General features: G+C 39.5%; 1 protein-coding gene and 1 pseudogene across 3 annotated transcripts in view; both read right to left on the reverse strand.

The window, feature by feature from the left end:
- LOC309664898 (prohibitin 1 pseudogene) overlaps window positions 1–22,972 on the reverse strand; it is a 203,677-nt pseudogene that overhangs the window by 71,267 nt on the left and 109,438 nt on the right. The gene's annotated exons all lie outside the window — the stretch shown is intronic.
- On the reverse strand, window positions 2,045–8,890 carry COX20 (cytochrome c oxidase assembly factor COX20). Of its 2 annotated transcripts, XM_082471196.1 has the most exons (4): window positions 8,499–8,624; window positions 3,367–3,481; window positions 3,193–3,256; window positions 2,045–2,730 (listed from the first exon to the last, which is right to left on the reverse strand). In XM_082471196.1, exons 1-4 carry the CDS (start codon window positions 8,538–8,540, stop codon window positions 2,586–2,588), a joined length of 366 nt encoding a protein of 121 aa, XP_082327322.1. In that variant the 5' UTR covers window positions 8,541–8,624; the 3' UTR covers window positions 2,045–2,585. The 2 variants fall into 2 exon arrangements, with proteins under 2 accessions (XP_082327322.1, XP_082327321.1); XM_082471195.1 differs by lacking the exon at window positions 3,367–3,481 and having other exon boundaries at window positions 8,499–8,890.

The following is a 22,972-nucleotide window of genomic DNA, read 5'->3' on the forward strand; positions in this document are numbered from 1 at the left end:
CAAGTCCAGAGAAAAGCTAGTTAATTTTAAATTCCCTGAGGTTCTTTTACTGAGAAGTAAAGCAAGTAGTCAAGGAAAAACAAAGAGGGAGGGGTGAGGGAAGGGGGGGAACTGCATAAAGCACTTAGAGGTAGTTAATTAAAGTAGGTATGATAAGCTGCAAAGTTTTAAACCTACTAATTGCCACAATTCTATTTTAATCAGCTATTTAGCTGGTACCTACCGCTATATCACCTAGTGTGAAATTTCGGATTTAATGGAATAATGAAGGAAGCAGTGCAGCTGGAGGCTTCAAGTGGGCTTGGAAGGTAGGTTACTCTTTAAGCTTAAATTTGGAAAGTGTAAGCTTTTGGATGAGAGGGACTAGTGAACATTTAGTAATTAAACTAACATGTGTTGACTGCTTTATACCAGACACTTGATTGGGAACGTAAAGACAAAAATTGATAGGGTTCTTGTAGCACAAGTCAGTGACGAATGGAAGTGCCAACTATGTTAGTGGAACATGAAACAAAGTAGTATGAGAGCCTAAAAGGTGATGATCTTAATTCTAGAAGTTAGTGAGCAAGAGAGTGGAAGGTTATAGAGAGGAGGTAGGAGAAGGGCATTATAAGTGAAATGAAAACATTTGAGCAGAGGTATGAATTCAGTTCATGGTGGCCAGAGGTACACTGGAGATGGGACTGGCAAAACTTGGCAGTTTGAACTTGAAGTTGGGCGGCAGAGTGGAAGACGATGGGACTGGAGGGACCAGAAGTGGAAGTGTCAGGATCAGCGTGGAGGCCGTTGGAGGTCTGGTACCAATGCTTTAAGGGCCTAGAGCATGTTGAATGGTCCAATAATTCATTAATGCATTTTGTATCATTTTAATAGGTAAAGAAGAAAAAGTGCTAATGATTTAAGTTTATGAAATGATATTTGAAAAGTAATCCAAATAAGTAATTATATTTAAATTTCTGTTTTTATCCAGGTCTCCAATTTATGCAGTCATTCCGCTGTGAAAATGAACTAACCTTGTTATCATTGAAGGCCTTGGAAATTTTTACCAGCCGAGAGATTTTTCTCTTACTCAGGGTAAGATGTAATCATAGTGTGCTAGAGCTGGAAGGGACTTGACTTCCTTAATCCATTTGCCTGATTTCGTATGTTACATGTTATCAAACTGAAGCTGAGAATGTAAGTGGCCTGCACAGCTTGTTAAATATCAAATTTGATTAGTACTCATCAATTCCTCCACCCCACCCCAACTCATGCCTTTTAAAACATGAGTGACTGTCACATGGAATTTTTAACATAATTGTTTAAGATCAATTTGAATAATATAGACTGCACTCAGCTTTGGTTTGTGTCAGTAACGGCAGGCAGATGATCTTGAAAAAACTTCATTCTCTTTTCTAATAACCTTCCCTTGTTAATGTCCAAGTCTTTCCTTTGGTGGCTGCCAGATGATTAGGATCAATAAAAATCTCGTAGAACATATATGCTTGACAGTGTCACTCATGATAGGGCATTTGGTAAACCATATAGCTTGTGTACCCTAACCCTTATAGTGACAGCCATAAGAAGGTGAGCATGGGAGGGAAAATGCGACCTCTCTTGTGAACTGGAGCAGGCCCCTACCAATCCTGAAAACGGATTCAGAACAAAATAAAGTTTCAAAACATCTCTTTCTTGATCTGTTTAGCTCACCGTGATAATCAGTAGGACCAGTAATAATGCCACAATCCTATCCACTGGTGTCTTCTTTCATACTTATCATTTCTTAACCAGAAGGTCTCTAAGCCTGTGTTTTAAGTAATGTTGATATTTATTAAACCAAAAATGATGAATGAATGAATAAATGCTGTGGACTTAGTTGGGTGTTGGGTGCTTTTTTTAAATGGCAGCCAATTGAATTATAAATGTCTACATTAATGGAACAATATGTGTGTAATTCTGCAGTATTCTCCTTTGCACCAAGCAAGTTTCTGAAAATATTTTTATGTGTGCCATGTACATATTTAAGTTCTACTTAAAAATAAAAACTCTGCATACATCCAAAAAATATTTAGAGCAGCTAAAAACCACCTTTACTTTCTGAGAGGTGACTCACCTGTTGAAGTGGAAGAATAGGGTCAAGCAATGGGTACGTTTTTAAAATAACAATTGCAAAGTGATGACCCATTAGTTTTAAGTCTGATACAACATCACTGGCTTTCGAAATCAGAAAGTATCCCCTCATTTTTAACAGGGTACAGTAATACAGTTGTGATTTTTGTTTTTAAGGCAAGTCTTAACATCGAACTGAGATTTTATTTCTTCAAACGTCAGGTGTACTCACTGCTTACTATAAGGAAACGCTTTTCTAAGCACGTTAAACACAAGGTTTATTTTAAGTACGAGTCCACTATGTGCTATACTGACAGTAGATACAGGGCCAGAATAAGTTTGTAAATATTCATACACATGTAAAAAAGACTACAACTTACACATACTTTATTTACTTGGTTGAAAGCCTTATGGTATATAAAATGCTTTCTATAGTTGATCTCGGCTTTGTTCACACCGAAGTGAGTTGTATCTGGGTTTTCTGTGCTCAAGACTGCTCAATTGCTGCTGCTGCTGCCGCTGTTGGTTTGTTTTCTTTCAGGATCAAGGTGGGTACTTTCATATAAAATCTTGTTTTTAATTCCTTCTCTGGCAAGTCTTTCCTGGATTCTTAGCTTTGCATAATTATACCTACAATGGAACCTAGTAATGAGAACATGAATAAATTATTGATATAACATACCTGTAGAAACTAATTTGAAATTTGTAATCAAAATTTTTAAATGCTTACAGATGACTGTCAGTGGTTGTGAACACATTCTTAAGGTAGCATTTTCAGATGTTATGCCATAGGCAGGGATTGAAATGAGCATTAGGATAAGATAAAAGGTTGAGACCTTCCTAAATGAAGTATAAACCCTGACATGGCATTAATGCAGTGCCTAATGTCATGCATTCATCTGTTCGTTTGACAAATAACACAAAATGTGTGTGTATATATACATATTTAAAAGATTGAAGGCAGTCCAGCAATATAATTTTGTAAGATAAATTTCAGTGAGGGTGGGGAATCTCAGTGGGAGATTGCTCTGAGTAGAGCATGTGCTTTGGAACTAGATAAACCTATTACAGTCGTGGATCTTCTTGAATACTTAGCACACATACCAGCATCCTAAAGTCACCAAGATAAATCCTCCTATTCCAACGTCACATGATCTTCTAATTCTACCTGTCAAAAGGAAGCATAAACACTAATACACTGCATGTTATAATACTTCATCTAGGAAAAAAACTTCAGAGAAACATGTTTTTTATGTATAGAGAGAAGCAGATACTCACTAGTAAACAAAAAGTGTCCAAGGCCAGCCACGACAGATCCTAATGAGCCATACAATGTCGAATCCCGTGCACAGGGGATGTTTTCAACATCTAAAATTCCTAGGAGCTTAAAGGGCTACGAAAAATAAAAAAACTTAGATTGGACAAGAGAATATTTTATTTTAGGGTGGTTTGGCAAAGATTAAAACCATCTTTAATCATCCTGCTTTGGTATACAATATGAATCTAAAATGGAAACCCTGAGAATTTGACCAGAAAGTCCTAAGCAGGTAGGGTAAATTAAACCTAGATTATGGTACCCATGGTTATGCTATAATTTGTTAATCAACTGGTTTGGAGATAAGGTAAGGGCATACATTATTTTATGAGCTCTTTAAATATCTGTATGAAATCATTTGGGGATTTGGCTATCATTGAAATTTAAAAGCATAATTTCCTTCTAATAACCTGAGATGCATAGATGGGCAAAGTGAAACTGTCCTAACCATGTTGCTTATAATATTAGTATACTGCTGTTTTAAATTCCTTTAAGGAGGACTGCAGATTTTCTGTGTTAACTAGTAACAACACATCGGTTGCGTCTGTAAGAATAAATGCTTTGTGTTGAGACAAATCTAGTCTGTTTCTTGCCTGTGATATGAAGTTGCTGTTGATTGTATTTCTTTGTTGATAGTACATGGTAGCCACACCTAGGTGTGATGAAAAAAGCTGGATATCTAGAGGGTTGGATTTTATTCTCAGCTCTGCCGCTAACTTCTGTAACCTGTAGGACATATTTTTTTATCTGGCCTGCAATCTGTAATGAAGGGGTTCAGCTAGGTGATAATTTAAGTTCCTTCAAGTGCTAAAATGAATGGTTTTAAAATTCTTTATATAGTCTTCACTGGATTTATGGATTTGTTCTCCCTCATTAAAAAATACTGCCACTTTAAGCATAACATTTTCAACTTGAATGTCTTCTCACTCTCACTCTGTACTTAGGGGTTTTGGGAGGGCAGGACAGAATTTTATAAGTCACGCTTATGTTCTGCTACAGCATTCTTCTATTCATAAAAAAAAAAAAAACTTAAGGTACTGTTTTCATTTAATGTAGCTTTTAAAAAGGAAGCCACTTGTCCATTCTTTGGGATGAGATATACCTAGATGGTAATACACTGTAAGGGAAAAAGAGTGGAAGAAATGGGAAAAGGACAGTAAAGGGCAAGTCAGATTAAAGGTTGAAACATGAAGGTATTGTGTTTGCTTTGGCTGGGGCTTCTGCAGGAAAGACAATGTGACTTGGTTCCTAATAAAGCAAAAGTTACATACTCTTGGATCATTATGTTCCTTTTTTTTTTGCCTCTGCCTGTCCCGCCCCAACATGTTTACTTCATGAACACAGCAGGTGCTCATTGAAGTGCAGACTTGAATGTTAAAAGGCTCTTTAGTACAAATCTTCATGGACAAAGAGGTTGGGATTTAATTCTGCTTCTAGGCTTTTCGTTTAATTTAGCAAAAGATGATTGTTTCTCACCCTCAGGTCAAGAGCCAGGTGGAATTTATGGCCCCAGAGGGGAAGGAGGGTGTGATCTGTTCTGCAGCTAGGCCGTTGCCCTGGGGGAAGGATGCTAAATAGACCGAGATGGGGTGGTGGTGTTTAATGTCAGATCTTAGACGGGAGTGAGACCAGCAGCTTCTACCACAGGGTAGAATGTTAAGATGGCTTTCACATTTAAGCAGAGAAAAAGAAAGGAACCATCAAGTGTCGGCCGCAGCATGCCAAACACTGCACATCTCTGCCAAAGACAGCACTTGTTTCAAGGCTTCTGGGCTTTTTCATTTGGATTCCGTTCCATAATGGAGCCCTAGTGTGACCCCAGGATACACCAGAATCTGCAAACTTTGCGTGGGGGGGCATTTGGATAAAATTATCAGCCCCAGTTCTTTGCCAAGTGTGTAAAATAAACTTGCTGAACATCCGAAATGGTGCTGTTTGTTTAAATCAGCTAGGTAGGTAACTTTCTGAGCTTTTTAGAGATTTTCAAATCCCACCCTCAGATTCTGACTCAATAGGCCCCAGGCATTTATGTTTAGGAAACCGCCCACCCCTCAAGACTGGGAGAAACACTGCTTTAGAGATTTTAGAAAAGTAAAAATTTTGAAATTGCAGATAATGGAATAATCCAGTTTATTTTGAAAGATAAGCATATCCTTTTTAAGTGGTACCTTCTAAAACCAGCAATGTGGGTTAGAGGCCAAGGATGCTACTGCTTAATGTCCTACAATGCACGTATCACCTACAAAACTGCCTTGGTCAATGTCAGCGCCAAGGCTGAGAAGCCAGTGCTTGTCTAATCTCATAACTTTAGAGGTGCCAAGGAGCGATTAGTGCCCGGCCCTTTATATCCCTTGTTTTTAATTCTCACAACATCTTTGTGACATTTTCTCTGAAACAGGCTCAGGGTTTAAGTAGAAGGCTAGTAAGTGCTGGCAGAGTGGAAGTGGAAGTCAGTCTGACCCTGAAAGCCTGTCATTCCCACTGCAGCATTTAACCCTTTGGTTTTTTAGTAAACACCAAGGTTCACATATAGAGAGTAACAGAACTGAGTACATAACTGTAGACCTGCAATTTGTATCAAAACTGGGTAAGGATGTACAAAGACTTTTTCCCCTTTACTAGTAGGGAATTTTCAACCTCCTGGTAAAGTTGGAGTTTAGACTGCTGATGACTTAAAAGCAAGTATGGAATACTGTAATGAAGTCTTCAGCTTATATAATATTTTTGAGAGTACACTTAACTTTGATTCTCAGAAATGGATATAAAGAGTCTAAGCCTGAAGTCACTTTGAAGTAGTTATGTTTGTAATGTTCAAGGCATTTAACATTCCTCTTTTATTCCCTAGTTGTCTGCAAACTCAAGGTTCACCTGCTATTAACAAAGCCTTTAAATGTAAACTAAAATTTTAGACTTTTGGTAAGCTAATATTTTTAAGCTTAGATTTAGAAAGGCAGCCTTACCAACACACCTTGATGGAATTAAGGGAAGCTCAAAAAGAAACTTATAAGCCAGAATGCCAATTTAATAATTTATAGGAAACATCAGATCAAATTAGAGCTACTTCATTTCCCACTGTTAAATGTATCTGCATCAGTGCTCATATTCTGCCTTTCCTTTTATTTCAAAGGAGGAACTGGCCCTACTCCTATTTAAAACTAGTGCTCACTTTGCAGTTGATTACTTTCTCCACTCAAAAGACCTCTGCTTCTGTGGTTATCCCATCTTTCATTTGCATTACTTGTTTTTCCTCCTTTTAATAATCTCCAGTCTAGAAACATACAAAATAAATCCCCCTCTCTTGACACCCTTTCCCCCCAAGCCACCATCCCATTTTTCTGTTCCCTGTCACTGCAAAACTAGTTACCTGTGTGTGCTTCTTCACTTACAAACCTACGCTCCCTTTAACTTGCTTCAACCAGACATTTACCAACTGCACTCGACGGAAACAGCACCACTGAGGTTTTCTAAAAGACAATCGTTTTGCAAAATCCATCATACTTTACATCTCAGCACATGTGGCACAGATAATCATTTGTTTTTGAAACGTTTTCTTTGGCTTCAAATACAGTATTAATCAAAAAATTTTTTCATATATTTCTTTTCTTGATTCTCAATGGGTTAAGCCACCCTCATGACCCTAAAATGACAGCAGTTATCTCCTATCAAAGGTACAAAAAGGATGAAAGCCCCATTCAAGATCCCAGTGTTCTCACAAAACAATCTAGAATTTTGTGTTTGAAGTTATGGTGCCCCTGGAAATATGCAAGTTTCAAACAAGGGTACATTTTGTTGAAGTAAGCATATTCCAAATAGTATGTGAGACTTTAAAAACAGAAAAGGCACCTGAACAGTGTATAAATTGACAATTTTTTTGAAAACAAATATGGAAACAATTTACCCAACATCTATTCATAACCATTTGATGATCTAGGCCAAATTTAGATGGAAAATTCCCCAGAGAAGCAAGAACGCTGAATAAGTGATCAAAATTTTCAAGCTGAGCAGAGAATATCCTAAAACTATAGGTGCAGTGTGGCACACAGTGTGGGTCTTCAATAAATATTTGTGAATCTAATTGATCCAACGTTAATCTCTCTATGGCTTAACTATTTAAAACTTTCTTCTTCCATTGCCTTTTTTAAACACTTATTTACTCTGCATTGAGGATATAAAAATTGGGTTCCCTGCTCTTAAGACACAAATTAACTTCCAGTATAATGCTGTAATGATCCAGCAATGTACAAGGTGTCCGGGAGATAGGAGCCGAAGCACCTCAGTCTCTCTTGAGGAGTCGGGAAGCCCTTCAGGGGAGACCGGAGATACCCCTGTTTAGCTTTAATACACCCGGAGAAGAAAGCATGAGAAGAGTCACACGTCCCTGAACAGTTAGGGTTAGTTAGGTGATGAGCTTTGTGTCACAGGCCGAGAAATTAGGATTTATCCAGAAAGCAATGAGCAGCTACGACTGGTTTTAAGCAGAGAGGTGGAATTATGCATTTTACAGGGTAGCCCCCAAGGACGACTGTGGAAGGTGAAGCGAGGAAGGCAGAGCAGGAAGACATGAATGCCAGCCAGCGAAGCTATTGGTTACATATGATACTGCATACTCCACGTGGTCGAGTGAAAACAAGGTTAACGGGAAAAAAATCTCAGTCTGTTCATCACCCTCCTGCTCAGGATATAAATTCACTCGAATATAACCAAGTTCTCATTCCTCAGCATTTACCGATTCCTCTGTTAAGTGAAGTATACAGCCTTAAAGACAAGGCACCTGTCCTCAGCTTTTAAATCCCTCTTTGCTAGTAAATTACAATACGAGGCCCCTGTCAACAGAACTTTCTTTCCAAAGGGATCCGTCTTGTGACCTGCAGTAAGCTATCGGTACCGGTCCCCTCATCCTCCTAGTTTGGGTCACTTAAATCATGGCAATTAAGATAAAAATGTCGGGGGATGGGAGGAGGGGACCTGTTCGATTGCAGAGAAGCTAATGACACGTGCTCCCGGCCCGGGTCTCCCAGCTCTAGAGGCCGCGTCCTTAGGCGCCGCCCGCCCGTGCTCCGCGCGCCCCGCCGCACCCCGCCGCAGCCCGGATTACCTTCCCCTTCCCGGGCTCCCCGGCCTCCGGCGCAGCCGCCATGGGAACAGTCGGCGCCTCTCCCCCGCCCCGTCGCCGCCGCGGGCCGCCGTGAGCGGACGCCCCGCCCCGCCCTGGCCAGCCCGGCCCGCGCCTGCGTTCGCGCTGTCCGCCATTTTAGGGAACGTTTCCCAGTCTCCGCGGCGGCAGCACCGGCCGAGCCGGTTGCCTTTGGTGTGGCCGCCATTTCCTTTGTTCAGTTGAACGGATCACGTCTCCTCCACCGGGGCTCTCCCCAGCCCGAGGGCCTGGACCAGGGGAGGAGGAGGAGGAGGAGGACTCGTGAAGCAACCGCGCACCCGGACTCTTGGCACTTCGAGGCTGCGCCTTTTTCCGCCCCCGCCCCTCCTCTCGCCCCAACCGCCATTTCTAACTGTCGTCCGCGCGCGTGCGCTCGCTCCCGTGCATAGGCGCTGGGCGCGCGCGGCGGGGCGGCCGGGGCCGCGCGGAGGGGGCGTGCGCGCCGCCGCCGCTTTGTCCTGGGAACAGGAGCCCCCACCCCGCCCCCCACAAGCCCACGGCCCGGAAGTCGGCCCGTACTGGTTTGCGGCCCGCGTCCCTTTCGTGTCCTTTGTCTTCCCGCCCCGGGACGAGTCCTGGGCGACCCCGGCAGCTCCACCCAGCGCCAGCCACCGTTTCGCCCCGAGCGAAAGTGTGGTCCAGCGCTCACACCGCTTACTCCCTTCTTTGGTTTCATCTGGGAGGGGCTTTAAAATAGCGCCACTCGGTTTGCCTGAAGGAGACTGGGGACAAAATGGAGGGAGGACCTTGTCAGTGAAGACGCGTCAGGACGTTTGTGCCCGCCGTGCAGGCGGGGAAGGCGGGCGGGGTGAAGTGAAAAAAGGCCTGCGACACGCGTTTTTGAATGCTAGGTAGTGTTCCACGTATACTCCGCCCTACGACTGCGACTTAGCGTGAAATCTGCGTATTGGAGACAGCAGTCGTCTGGTGTGAGACAGGGCTTGACCGCTTTCTCAGCCCTCTAAGTCAATACAATTCCTTTTCCCGTATTTTTTTTTTTTTTTTGCACCGTAAGGAAAATGTCCCTATCAAAGCCATAATTATGCCTCCTTTGTTTATGTACCTTTATATTTCAAAGTATATTCCTGGGAAAATGTTCAAGCTTTAGAGTGTGTTATTGTGCAGAGTCATGCTGCTGTGCACACAGTAAGGGCTGGATAAGGTTCGCGGTGCTTGTTTGCTATCAGCTGCCAATGAGGTGTTTTCTTATTCCTTATGCTTTCATGATCATTTAATACCTTTCTACACACCCAGTAAAACACACAATTTACGACTTAAAGTGTGATTTTTTTTTTTAAATAAGTGACTTTGGGGGAGATTAAAGTGCTCTAACATACTGCTCTAATATTAATTAGAAAGTAGAATAAACGTCACCCCGCCCACGATATCCTGCCAGTTTGGGGTTCTTAGCTGGAAATCTTGCGCTAACTATGCTTTGAACTCTTGGTCTGTAAGGTAATATTTAAGGCAGTAATATTCCATAAAGGAGTGAGGAATTCTCTTGAAGTGATTCCTAATAATGTTGTAAAGGGAGGAGAACTGGAAAGTACCAGGGCCATCCTACTTTATTTTTTATTGTAACTTTGAAAAATTGCTAGGGTAAACTTAGGGTCCATTTCATTTGTCTTTGAAAAGTATTTTCATACATTATTTCTTTATATTAAATTTTTTAATTTCACAAAAATAGCATGTTTGATTGTTTATTTTTTTATTTTCATAGTTTATGGAGTGAAAAGCAAAAATCTTTTTCACTTTCACCCTTTTTTCTCCCCTATTTAAAGTAAACACAACTAACAGTTTAATACGGCTCTTTCCAAACGGTTTTCTTTTTTCTCTTCTTTTTAATTAAAACAACCCTGGAATATAGACTAAAAAGTAAAAGTCTCTTTATACCATACCTGCCCCCATACAAGTGTGTCTGTATATGACACACATATCTAAATGGCTACAGTATGTAATTTGCATTCAACAATTTACTTTTTACCATTTAACACTATGTTATGGAAAATTTTTCATGTAATTATCTATAGATTCTCATTCATTTTAATGGCTGCTCAGCAATCCTTTAATCATTTTCCTTCTGATTGACCTAGACAGTTTCATTTTTTTTCACTAGTCCAAGAAATGCTTCAATGAGCATTTTTATGCATTTTATGCATATATCTTTGTGCACGGGTTCAAGTATTTCTGTAGGATAGATTTCTGGAAATGGCCTGATTCAAAGGGGTATGTGCATTAAAAATTTTAATACATACTGCTAAATTGCCTTCCAAAACTACTGCCAATTTACATTCCCCATTATAACAATGTATGAGAATGCTTGTTTCCTCACAACATTCTTAACACTGCATAATATCATATTTAAAAATTTTTGTTGATCTCATGGGTGAAAAATGGTGTCTTGATTGCTTTTAAACTTTCCTGATTACTAGTATGGCTGAACATTCTTTCAAATGTTTATTAGTCATTCTTTTCCTAAACATTTCCTAAAAACTTACTTACTTGTTAACTTTGTTTATGGAGTCTTTCATTTTTCAAACAACTTTCTATTTTGTTTTATTATATTTTTTTATGGAGTCCAATATGTCGGTGTTTTCTTTTATGGCTTTTGATCTTGTGTCTTCCTGAGGCCTTAAGGCCTTCTTGACTCCCATAATAAAAAAAAAATTGAAAATAATTGTCATATGCTTTCTCATTAATAATTGTGATTATCTCTTTTCCTATTTCTTAAAAGACCAACTTTTGGTATTATTGACCAAGGCTATTTTTTTCTATTTCATTTTATATTTTACATTTTTTCTATTAACGTGGTATCTATTTTGTTGTCTTTTTTCTTTTTGAATCGACTACTTAAGTTCACATATTCTCCATCTTTCTTGATTTGTAGCAGTTGTATTTAAGGCTATAAAATTTCCTCTGAGAATCATTTTATCATATGTTGTCACAGATTTTTGACAGGTAATATTCCTACCACCATTCTTTTCTAAATTTTCTATAATTTCAGCTTTTCTTTCTTTTCAAGTAAATAAATTTGGATATGCTTTTGGTATTAATTTTTAGGTGTTTTGTTTTACACTGTGGCCCATGTATTTCTACTCTTGAGGAATTTTTTTTATTTTTGTGTGTGTGTGTGTGTGTGTACTACCTAAGAGATCATTTTGTACATGTTCCATATGCTTTTGAAAAGAATGCATTCTCTATATTAGCATTGTTAAGCTTATTCATTATAATAGTATATTGTATACATTATAAATATATAAAATATATAACTATATGATAATAACATAAATTAAGTTTATTAATTGCCATTCAGCTGTCTTTTTTTCATGGTAAGAGTTGTTTCATTGCAAGCAACAGACTGACTGTAGTTAGCTTGAACAAGAAAGAAATTTATTGGGAAGACGTGGAGAAGCTCAATGAACTGATAAAGAGTTTAAGAGTCAGGTCTTGAAAAGGACAATGTCCAGGACAGTCCCGGGGGTCTTGATAGCAAGAACTAAAGGAGTGGCCTTCCAGGATGACAGTGATGGCCTGTTCAGTCTTATTTCTACTATCGTGCTTTGCTTTTCAACCATGCTGTCTGCTGCAAGACTCCCTGTTTGTCTGGTAGTGGATGCAGATGCCCTGAATGAGTGGGTAGTTTAGCACAGTGGGTTGAGTTGGGGCCAGAAAAACTCTTCTTTAAGAGTTCCTTCTCTCACGGTGGCTGTAAATCCCCTGGCACACGGCCCCGAGTGCCTGCTTTCATCCTCTCATCTGGGAGAGAGTGTCTGGTGTCAGTAATCCCACGCTAGAAAGCTAATAGTTATCTGTAGGCAGCAGGATGGTGAGGGGTGAAATGGTTGTATCGTTTTAGGGATTTGGTGGGGCTGTGCTGGCAAACCCGCTTTTCGAGGTTCTCTCTTAAGCTTGTGTGGGGTTGTTTTTTAATCACGAATATTGTGTTTAATAATCAGTCTGATTCCAGCTTCTCTGTATCGTTCAGAAGTTCCTAACTGTCCTGGTCTGCTGCTGGTACATTATCCTGTCTTTCCAGCAGAAGTATCAATTTATTTTTATTTTTATATTCCTTTTTTCATTTCAATAGGTTTGGAGGAAGGGGTGATAAAAAATTGGGTTCAATCAGCCCTCTGTAACCAGAAGTTTGAATTTTCCTGCTCTTCTTTCCTATTTGTGTGTGTCCGTGTGGGTGTGCACATGAGCATGTGTTTAAGTCTAATGGTACTATAGGACTTGTAAAGAAAACCAGCTGTTTTCCACCACACTTCTCTTCGTTCTGAAGTTCTGCACCCCACAGGCAATGACTTTTATCTCTTTTGGCCCATTCTTCTGGTAGTTTACCTTCATATTTCTAAGTAAAATGCTCATTCTCCTATTTCTTAATTTTTCAATTTTAGGCGTTATCTATTGATAATGAAAATTTATCTCTCTTTTCTACTCCTTTCCCTCCCCCTCATCCTCTCAGTATGGTCATGTCACATTTTAAAAAGCTAAATAAGCATTCAGCATGTACGTTATTATGGCAATGTAAATGGTCATAGCTGAGCCGTGTGGGGTACTATGATTTCATTTCTTTTCTTGTAAAATTTAAAATTTTTCCTGGAGTTAATAATTGCTTTGTTTGTTTGCTAAATTTTGTTAAAGCTAGCTCTTATTGACTCTTCCTTCCTTCCTTTTCTTTTTTCTTTTCTTTTCTTTTCCTTTTCCATAAGAGATTATCTAAATTTTAGCATATAATACTCATTTGGCTCATGGGACATTTGGCGCTTGGGACAAATGTGTATTACATGCTCTTTTTTTCCCCTTACTAGCTCTAAAGAGCCGGTTGTAGACATCTCTTGCTAACTCTGTGTTCAGTGACTTCATCCTGGTAACTTAAATTTGGCTATGGTGGAATTATTTATGCCATAGAAGTCAACAAATGCTACAAATCAGTGCTTCTTTCTTTCTTTTTTTTTTTTTCCTTTTCAAACAGGTGGTTTACCAATATACCACTGAATGCACCTGTCATTGATTTTTCTCTCAAAATTCGCCTACAGAGTCATAAAACTCTCCACAATATAGTAAAAAACATTGTATGATCTGCCTGTCATTTTTTTTTTTTAAAGACATCTCTCCTGGAGCTTGTCTCCTCTTGGTCCAGTCTGTTATGGTTGCTTTCTAAGACTGATTCCCAGACATCATCCTGGGGTTTCTCATCACCTCATGCCTGTGCCAAATCACCTGCTTCCTCAATTCCTCATCTTCCTCTTTCCTGGCTTACTCCCTCATTTCGGAGGAGTACATCCTCCAGTGGCTTCCTGGAGAAAGTTTGCATAGAAGGTAAATATTTTGAGATCATCATGCCTAAACATTTTTTTTTCTTGACAGCTTTGATATTTGGTTAAAGTTGCATTTCTAGAATTATTCTCCCACTAGAATTATTATTCCTCCTAGAAATAAAGCAATCTCCTATATAATCATAATGCCATTATCACACCTAAGAAAATTAGCAGTAATTTCATAATTCATCTAGAATGTACTACATATTCAAAGTTCCACAATTTTTCAAGAAAATTCCCCAATTGTACATTGTTTTTATTTTTTGTTTTCAAAGAAGCATCCAACACTGCATTTGGTATTATGTCTCTTTAATCTCTCTTAGTCTACAACAGTCTCCCTATCTTATCTCTTTTATGCCATTGACTTTTTAGAAATTCTGAGACAGTTATTTTGTAGACTGTCCCATGTTCTGGATTGTCTCGGTGTCATTTAACTTGTCTATCCCCTTTGTTTTCTATAAAATAGAAGTTTAGTCTAGGGCTGCACTGTTCAATGTGGTAGCCACTAGCCACATGTTGTTATTGAGCACCCGAGATGTGGCTAATGCAACTGAGGAACTGGATTTTAAAATTTAATTTGAATTAATTTGAATTTAAATTTAAAAGCTCAGGGACTTCCCTGGCAGTCCAGTGGTTGAGACCCTGCACTTCCAACGCAGGGGGCATGGGTTTGATCCCTGGTTGGGGAACTGGGATCCCACATGCCACGTGGCCAAAAAACTAAATTAATTAATTAAAAAAAAAAATTAAAAGCTCATTCAATTTCATTAGTGGAAAAATTTTAAGTAGGTTTGGAACAACTTGGGTATGCAGATCTACTGCTTCAACTGTAAATTTTATGAAATCTAAATACAGATCAAGTATTTCCAATGAAAATTTAGTATCTGAATTGAAATGTGCTTTAAGTGTAAAAATACACACTGAAGTTTGAAGACTCTGTACCAGAAAAGAATGTAAAATGTTAATTATTTTAATATTGATTACATGTTGAAACACTAATATTTTGGATGTGTTGGGTTAAAGTATATTATTATATTAATTTCACCTGTGGGTTTTGGTGGTGTTTTTACTTTTTAAATGTGGCTACTAAAAATTTTAATATTACATATATAGCTCACATATTTTTAATGACATGTGCTAGTCTAGAAGCTTGATTAAATTCAGGTTAAACATTCTTTGCAAGAATACTTCTAGATGTTGTTGTGTATTTCTTTTTTTTTCTTTTGGCCTCACGACTTGCAGGATCTCAGTTCCCTGACCAGGGATTGAACCTTGGCCATGGCAGTGAAAGGCCAGAATCCTAACCACTAGGCCACCAGGGAGCTCCCTGTTGTTGTGTATTTCAAATTGCATCGTATCAGGAGGCACATATTGTTCCACTATAAGTGATGCTAACTTTGGTCCCTCAGTTAAGGTGGAGACTGCCAGAACTCACCATTGTAAAAATGCACTTTTCTTTTTGTAATTAAAAATCCATGCAAATATTCTGTTACCAAAAATCTATTCACCTAATGGTTTTAGCATTTTTTGATGATCCTTGCCTTGAATCCATTATTACATCGGAGGTTGCCAAAAGGTGGATTTTCTTTTCTTTTTAATGAACATTTTCATGCCCTTGATTTTTTTAATTCTTTTTTTAAAAATAGATTTATTTATTTATTTATGGCTGTGTTGGGTCTTCGTTGCTGCGCGCGGGCTTTCTCTAGTTGCAATGAGCGGGGGCTACTCTTCGTTGCAGTGCTCGGGCTTCTCATTGCGGTGGCTTCTCTTGTTGCAGAGCGTGGGCTTCAGTAGTTGTGGCACACGGGCTCAGTAGTTGTGGCTCGCGGGCTCTAGAGCACAGGCTCAATAGTTGTGGCGCACAGGCTTAGTTGCTCTACGGCATGTGGGATCTTCCCGGACCAGGGCCCAAACCCGTGTCCCCTGCATTGGTAGGCGGATTCTTAACCACTGCACCACCTGAGAAGTCCCTGGATTTTCTTATTTTTGTGAATTCATCTCCATTTATTAGCTGACGTTGGTCTATAAAGAAGAGCTCCTCACATCTCTGGATTTACAAAATTTATTTATTTAATGTGTTATAGTCAATTAAGGTCATTCTTTTTGATGTTCAGTGCACTTCCTTGTACATTCCCTGCCCCAGACCTGTAATCAACCATTTCTTCAAAGAACTCATGCTCCTTTCAGTGGGGATTAAATTGCTTTTTAAAGCCACTTGAGATGAATCTTTTTTTTTTAAGTATAAGAAAAACATTGATAGAATTTTATTCAAGTTAGCTATGCTTTGTATACACATGTTAATCTATATTGCTAAACATAGAACTAAATCATTATACGTCCAACAGTTATTTTCTTCAATCCATGTTAAAACTAAATCTTGGATAGTCTTAGGCCTCATATTTGTAAAAGTAGGTTAAAATACCTCTCTGAAAATGAGTAAGCAGAGTTCTCAGTTCATTCTTGTTACTGTGTGCTAGGAATTCTGCCTATGCCTGGGGGCCCCGGGTTGTACGAGAACTTCTGCTCTCTCCATCATCATCGTTGTCTCCCCTCTCTTCCCTTCTCCTTTTTTTTTAAAAAAAATCTCAGTCATATTTTTATAACTCCCCAGTTTATTTTTATTTAGTTATTTATTTTATTTATTTATTTTTGGCTGTGTTGGGTCTTCATTGCTGCACGCGGGCTTTCCCTAGCTGTGGCTAGTGGGGGCTACTCTTTGTTGTGGTGCGTGGGCTTCTCATTGTGGTGGCTTCTCTTGCTGCAGAGTACGGGCTATAAGCGTGCAGGCTTCAGTATTTGTGGCCCTTCGGCTTAGTAGTTGTGGCTCGCGGGCTTAGTTGCTCCACAGCATGTGGGATCTTCCGGGACCAGGGCTCAAACCCGTGTCCCCTGCATTGGCAGGTGGATTCTTAACCACTGTGCTACCAGGGAAGTCCCCCCAGTTTATTGTTTAACAATCTTTTCTGATATCTATCCGTATGAATTTGAGGTTATCTCAAAGTGCACAGATATTACTCATATTTCCTATAAATTTATTAAACACTGATGAGAAAATACTTATTAACTTACTAACACATCAGTATTTAAAGGCTTCAACATAATTCCTTTTTCAACAAATGATTTTTTCCCACCTAAGCCAAGATACATTTACATTGGGTTTATGTGTGCATATGAAAACAGACACCTTCCTCAAATTGATCATAAGATAAACCAGCATGCAGTGTCCTTCTTTCTGGATATAATTAAATTTTCAGAGGTAAAGTGGTTCAAATGGGAGCAAATAAGCTGAGTTCCTTATGAAATAATCGAGACAAACAAAATTTTAGAAATATTTAGGTGCTAAAGAGTAATCCCATAAATCTTTCTCTCATTCCTATCCTTTTAACAGACGCGTGTGCACTGTGGGTATTTGTTAATTAAAACACTTGAGTCTAGATTGTATGCGCCTATGGATGGGGCTATTCTTATTCAGTAAAAGGCCCTGAGGTAAAAAGATGAGCAGTATTACAGGTGGATAGAAGACATTTGTTCTTCACCAAGTTACCTACGTAAACTCACTAAAGAGGCAGAGTAGAGTATTTGTCTCAGTGGGCTCAGACGTTGACCTGGGCCTTATAATGCTGTTTTACTGCATTCTGTTTTGTTGATTTGCTAATTTGTTTGTTCCATTATTTTTGAAACTAGGGCAAAGTAGGAGGTTCAACTGGTCTAAGAACACTTAATGTACTCCATAAACCGTCTGAATCAAAGATTTTTATTTATTCTTCTGCCAAACACGACAACTGATTTCCATCTCCAGCAGTGAGTGGACGCAGTGTTGTCGAGCTTCTCCAAGAAGGCGCTGTAGCACCTAATACACCCCGAGGACACGGTCTCAAGAGTTGGAGTCATTCCCATAGTAGGGACCTTCAAGAATACGTTGTTTTTGTGGATCATAGCTCCCAAGTGGTTCAATTATAGCTTTGTGTTTTTATTATTTATTTATTTTTAGTATTTATTTATTTATTTATTTTTTAACATCTTTATTGGAGTATAATTGCTTTACGTTGTTGTGTTAGTTTCTGCTGTATAACAAAATGAATCAGCTATATGTATACACATATCCCCGTATCCCCTCCCTCTTGCGTCTCCCTCCCACCCTCCCTATCCCCTCTAGGTGGTCACAAAACACCGAGCTCATCTCCCTGTGTGATGTAGCTTTGTGTTTTTAAATGTGATTACTTTTTCTATTCAAATCTCTCAGATTGATTTCACCCTTACATAGTATAACCAAATGAGGCGGAGTCTTCTTTTAACTACCCTGTTTCATATGTAGACATTTCTGCACTGTCTGTCCTCCAATAATCAGAAACGTTTATCTGAAATGGGCAGATTCCCACCTCCTGTTGCACCGTCCCAATCCTGCCACGCTCTCAAGGGCAAGTTCAACCAACCCTCTTCCATGAAGCCCCCCAGACCACCTTCACTTGAAGTGATCCCTTCTCTTCCTGGGAGGTGGTAAAGAGTGGGCATTCTGGTAACCATGAGTTACCAGCTCTTTGACTTTGAACTTCTCTAATCTCTCAAGCTGTAAAATGAGGATAATAATAATTCCCTGTCTATAATTACTGTGAGAATCAAATGATGTAAAGTGTTCAGCAGTGCATAGTGTTAGCTAAATGGTTAATAAATTATTGTCTCAACTCGCAGAGTACCTCTTGACTGAACGCTGACTTGGAGATTATTTGCTAGTTTGAACTATTAGTTTCCTCACGCTGAATCTGTCATCTCCCAATTGTCTTGAGGGCAGAAACCATGTCTTTGCCTTTTTTCTTCCACATTCATCTGATACAATGCTCTTTCGTTCAGGTAACTGAGTATACCTAGAAACTTAAAAAATGGTTCCCTATCAATATAGCACCACGTACTGAGTGCCAGCTTTGAGCCTAGCAGTGGATTGCAAATTAGTATACAATATTGAGCAGCACAAACAAGTTCCTTGCGTTCCTGGGGTTTATTTGCTGGTCTGGGGAGATGGATGATAAGCAAGTTAGTATAACTAAGACATTAGGGCTTGCATAGAATTAAAATGTGTTTGTAAATTACAGTGCCTCATGGTGACTTCTGATTGTGTGGTAAGAGAAGGTCACTCTGAAGGTACAGATAACAAGGGGCCAGCCTGGGAAAATTGGTTGGGGGAAAAAAAGCAGAAAGAGGAAAACCTGGTGCAGGGACCCCGTGTGGGAATAAACTGTGGAGTAATTGAAGGGCTGGTGTTGCTAAAGTGAGGTGGGTTGCAGGGTATGCAGGGAATGTAGCTGGAGAGGTGGAGGGCCAGGACCACAGGGCTGGGGCCACAGCTGGGAGTCTGGATCTTGTTCAAAGTGTGATAGAAAGCCACAGAAAGATTTTAGGAGCTCGGTGACACTTTTGAGATTTATGTCTAAAACTGATTATTCTGGATGCTTAGGGGTGGGAACAGGGATTAAGGGATGCCACAAACGAGAGAGGAGGTTTTCTACATACCTAGGTTTCAGCAAAGAAATAGGTAGAGCTTCCTGAATGCTTCCAAGATGGAACCTCATTTGAATGGCTTTCTGTGAGTGCATGCTATGGGCCCATGGCTTTCAAGCACGTCCTTCCTAAGGTAACCCATGGATGAGTTCTAAAATGTTGCAGAATTTTACCAGTTTGGGAGTCTTTTCTCATTTCCTTATCAAAAAATTAAAGCATAACTCTTTTAAAATTATTCAATTTAGGGAATTCCCTGGTGGTCCAGTGGTTGAGACTCCACTCATCCACTGTAGGAGGCGCGGGTTCACAATCCCTGGTCAGGGAACTGAGATCCTGCATGCCTCCTGGCGCAGCCAAAAAAAAAAAAAAAATTAATTTATTTTATACAATAGTCTATAAGGAAATTACAGCTCGTTACTTTAATAATGTATCTGCTTAGTGCTACTTTGTATTATTATTTTCAATCTTATTGTAAAATAAGGCAAGAATCTCATTTTTTAAAAAGAAGCTTATGCTTTATTTAGAGTGTAACTCTTTTAAATACTCCCATACAACCTAAAAGACTGAACATTGTGCATGTTTTAAAATATAGGTGGATTAAGCATGTTTGAAAAACCAATAAAATGGAATGGGATAGTTGCTTTAAGCAACAGAAGGGACATATATTTTTAGCAATATCCGTACTCCAATGGTTGAACCTTATTGTTGCGGGTAGTCACAACAATAATGTAATTATAACTCGGAAATAATTATAAATCAGAGTAATGAAGATAAACCTACAAGAAGATTATGCATTAGAAAAACATTATTGCAAACTGTCAAATAGTCTTCCAAAATAAGGGAAATGTAAACTAAAATATCAGTGAGATACTGTTTCACACCCATCATTCTCATATGCTGCTGGTGGGAGTGTGTATTGATACAATCACTTTAGAAGACAACTTGTGATTATCCAATAAGGTTAAGGATGAGAGCCCCAGATGACTCAGTGATTCCACTTCTACGTCCAGAGGCTAGGTTTGCTGACCCCCCGCCAGTCCACAAAATGATTGTTACTGGTGTGAATGGAGGTAAGAACAGAAACTGAGAGTACCTTTTGAGAAACCTGTGTAGCATTCACATTGCTGAAATATCCAAGCATATGATTTTTGTGTTTTACAAAATATCACAACAGATTGAAAATTTAAAAATGAAAACAGAACTGATTCATCATGGACAGTTTGAGAAGTACTACTCCTTCTAGACCAATACTTCTTAGACTTGTTTTGTGTATACAGATTTCCTGGGAGTATAGTTAAAATGCAGATTCTAATTCAGTAGTTCTGATGCAAGGCCCAAGACTCTGCATTTCTAGCTCCCAGGAAATGCTGATACTGCTGAGCTTGGAACCACACTTTGAACAGCATCACTCTAGATTCAACTTTGATTCATGTGTAAAAGGGGGCATATGTGAGAATATTCATAGTTGTATGTCTGTAATAGCAAAAATACTGAGAAAAACATAAATGTTCTTGAACAGAAGAATGATAGATTAATTATGGTTAAGTCATGTGACCCAGCGATCCCACTACTGGGCATATACCCTGAGAAAACCATAATTCAAAAAGAGTCATGTACCACAATGTTCATTGCAGCACTATTTACAATAGCCAGGACATGGAATCAACCTAAGTGTCCATTGACAGATGAATGGATAAAGAAGATGTGGCACATATATACAATGGAATATTAGCCATAAAAAGAAATGAAATTGAACTATTTGTAGTGAGGTGGATGGACCTAGAGTCTGTCATACAGAGTGAAGTAAGTCAGAAAGAGAAAAACAAATACCGTATGCTAACACATATATGTGGAATCTAAAAAAAAAAAAAAAAAAGGTTCTGATGAACCTAGAGGCAGGACAGGAATAAAGATACAGACGTAGAGAATGGATTAGAGGACACGGGGAGGGGGAAGTGTAAGGTGGGACGAAGTGAAAGAGTAGCATTGACATATATACACTACCAAGTGTGAAATAGATAGCTAGTGGGAAGCTGCGGCATAACACAGGGAGATTAGCTCGGTGCTTTGTGACCACCTAGAGGGGTGGGATAGGGAGGGTGGGAGGGAGACGCAAGAGGGAGGGGATATGGGGATATATGTATACGTATAGCTGATTCACTTTGTTGTACAGCAGAAACTAACACAACACTGTAAAGCAATTATACTCTAATAAAGATGTTAAAAAAAATGTGTATTATATATATACATTATCAGTGAACATGATCTATAGTATCATATCAACATGGATGATTTTTACAAAGATGTTGCTAAACAAATTGTAAGTAGCACAAAAATATATAAAGTGTGATGCCATTTACATAAAGCTTAAAATTATGCAAAATAATAGTATCTATGTAGGGATGCATATACATTTAGTAAAAGCATAAAGATACACTTAGAAATGATGATATCAAATTCAGGCAAGGGTTTCCTCTTGTGGGGAGGGAGGGGTATGTGACTGGGGAGAGGCAACTAAGAGGATTCTATTCTACTTTATAGTTTATTATTACTTCATCGGGTGACAAACAGGTAATTTTTTTTTGGTCTCGCTGCACGACACGTGGAATCTTAGTTCCCCGACAGGGGTCGAACCTATGCCCCCTGCAGTGGATGCGTGGAGTCTTAACCACTGGACTGCTAGGGAGGTCCCAGGTGATTGTATTTTATGCTTTCTAAAAGTTTGAAATATCTTTTACATCACATTTAGAAAGCAGTTTAAATTCATCCAGTATAAATTTACCCAAATTTTAAAAATTCATGAAGTAAGTCTCAAATATGTCCTGCACTTTTTAAAGTTTTGCAGGGTGAGGGCACAGTGGTTGGAGGAGAAGAACGCCATTAAACTGGGGAGAAGAAATCTGAAAGCGGAAAAAGGGGTGATTTTGAGAACTTGTGCTTTTTTTTTTCCTCCCTCAAATTTGTTTAAGCTAAACTTGGGTGCAGGGTTTCTACTCCCCTTGCATCCCAGCTGTGAGTGAATATAATGCATGCCCCGTGGCTGTAGTGAGCATGGTTTATCCAGCACTAGCTCTGTTACGTGTGAGCTGACCACCCTGATTCAGGCCCCCGCTGTCTCCAGCCTAGGTTACTGGGCAGCCTCCTGGCTGGTCTTTCTGCTTCCTCTCTTAACCCTCATATGGTCTTTTCTCCACACAACACCCAGAGTTATTCTTTCAAAACAGATCAGAAAAGTCATTCACCTACTCCCAACCACCACCGGCTGGCTCACTGTGGTATTCAGAATGGAGTCCGAAGCCCTTAGTACAGCCTCCTTGGCCTTCACGAGCTGGCCTCTGTTACTGCGCTGGTCTCATCCACTGCTCTCCCCTCTTGAGCCCACACTCTGGCCCCATGGCCTCCACGGTGTTTACCCAACGCACAAGCTCACTCTTGATTTCAAGGCCCAGAATTCCCTCCCCTGCCTGGATCTTCTCTTGGTTCTCTCCTCCCACCGTCAGGTCTTTGCTCAGAGGTAGCTCCTTAAAGAGGCCATCTCTGGTCACCCTCTCTCAGGGAGCACTCCCCCTTCCACCGCTCTCTATCCCTTTAGCCCACTTT

The sequence above is a fragment of the Balaenoptera physalus genome (assembly GCF_965194825.1).
Source record: "Balaenoptera physalus genome assembly, chromosome: 1".
Taxonomy (NCBI): Eukaryota; Metazoa; Chordata; class Mammalia; order Artiodactyla; family Balaenopteridae; genus Balaenoptera; species Balaenoptera physalus.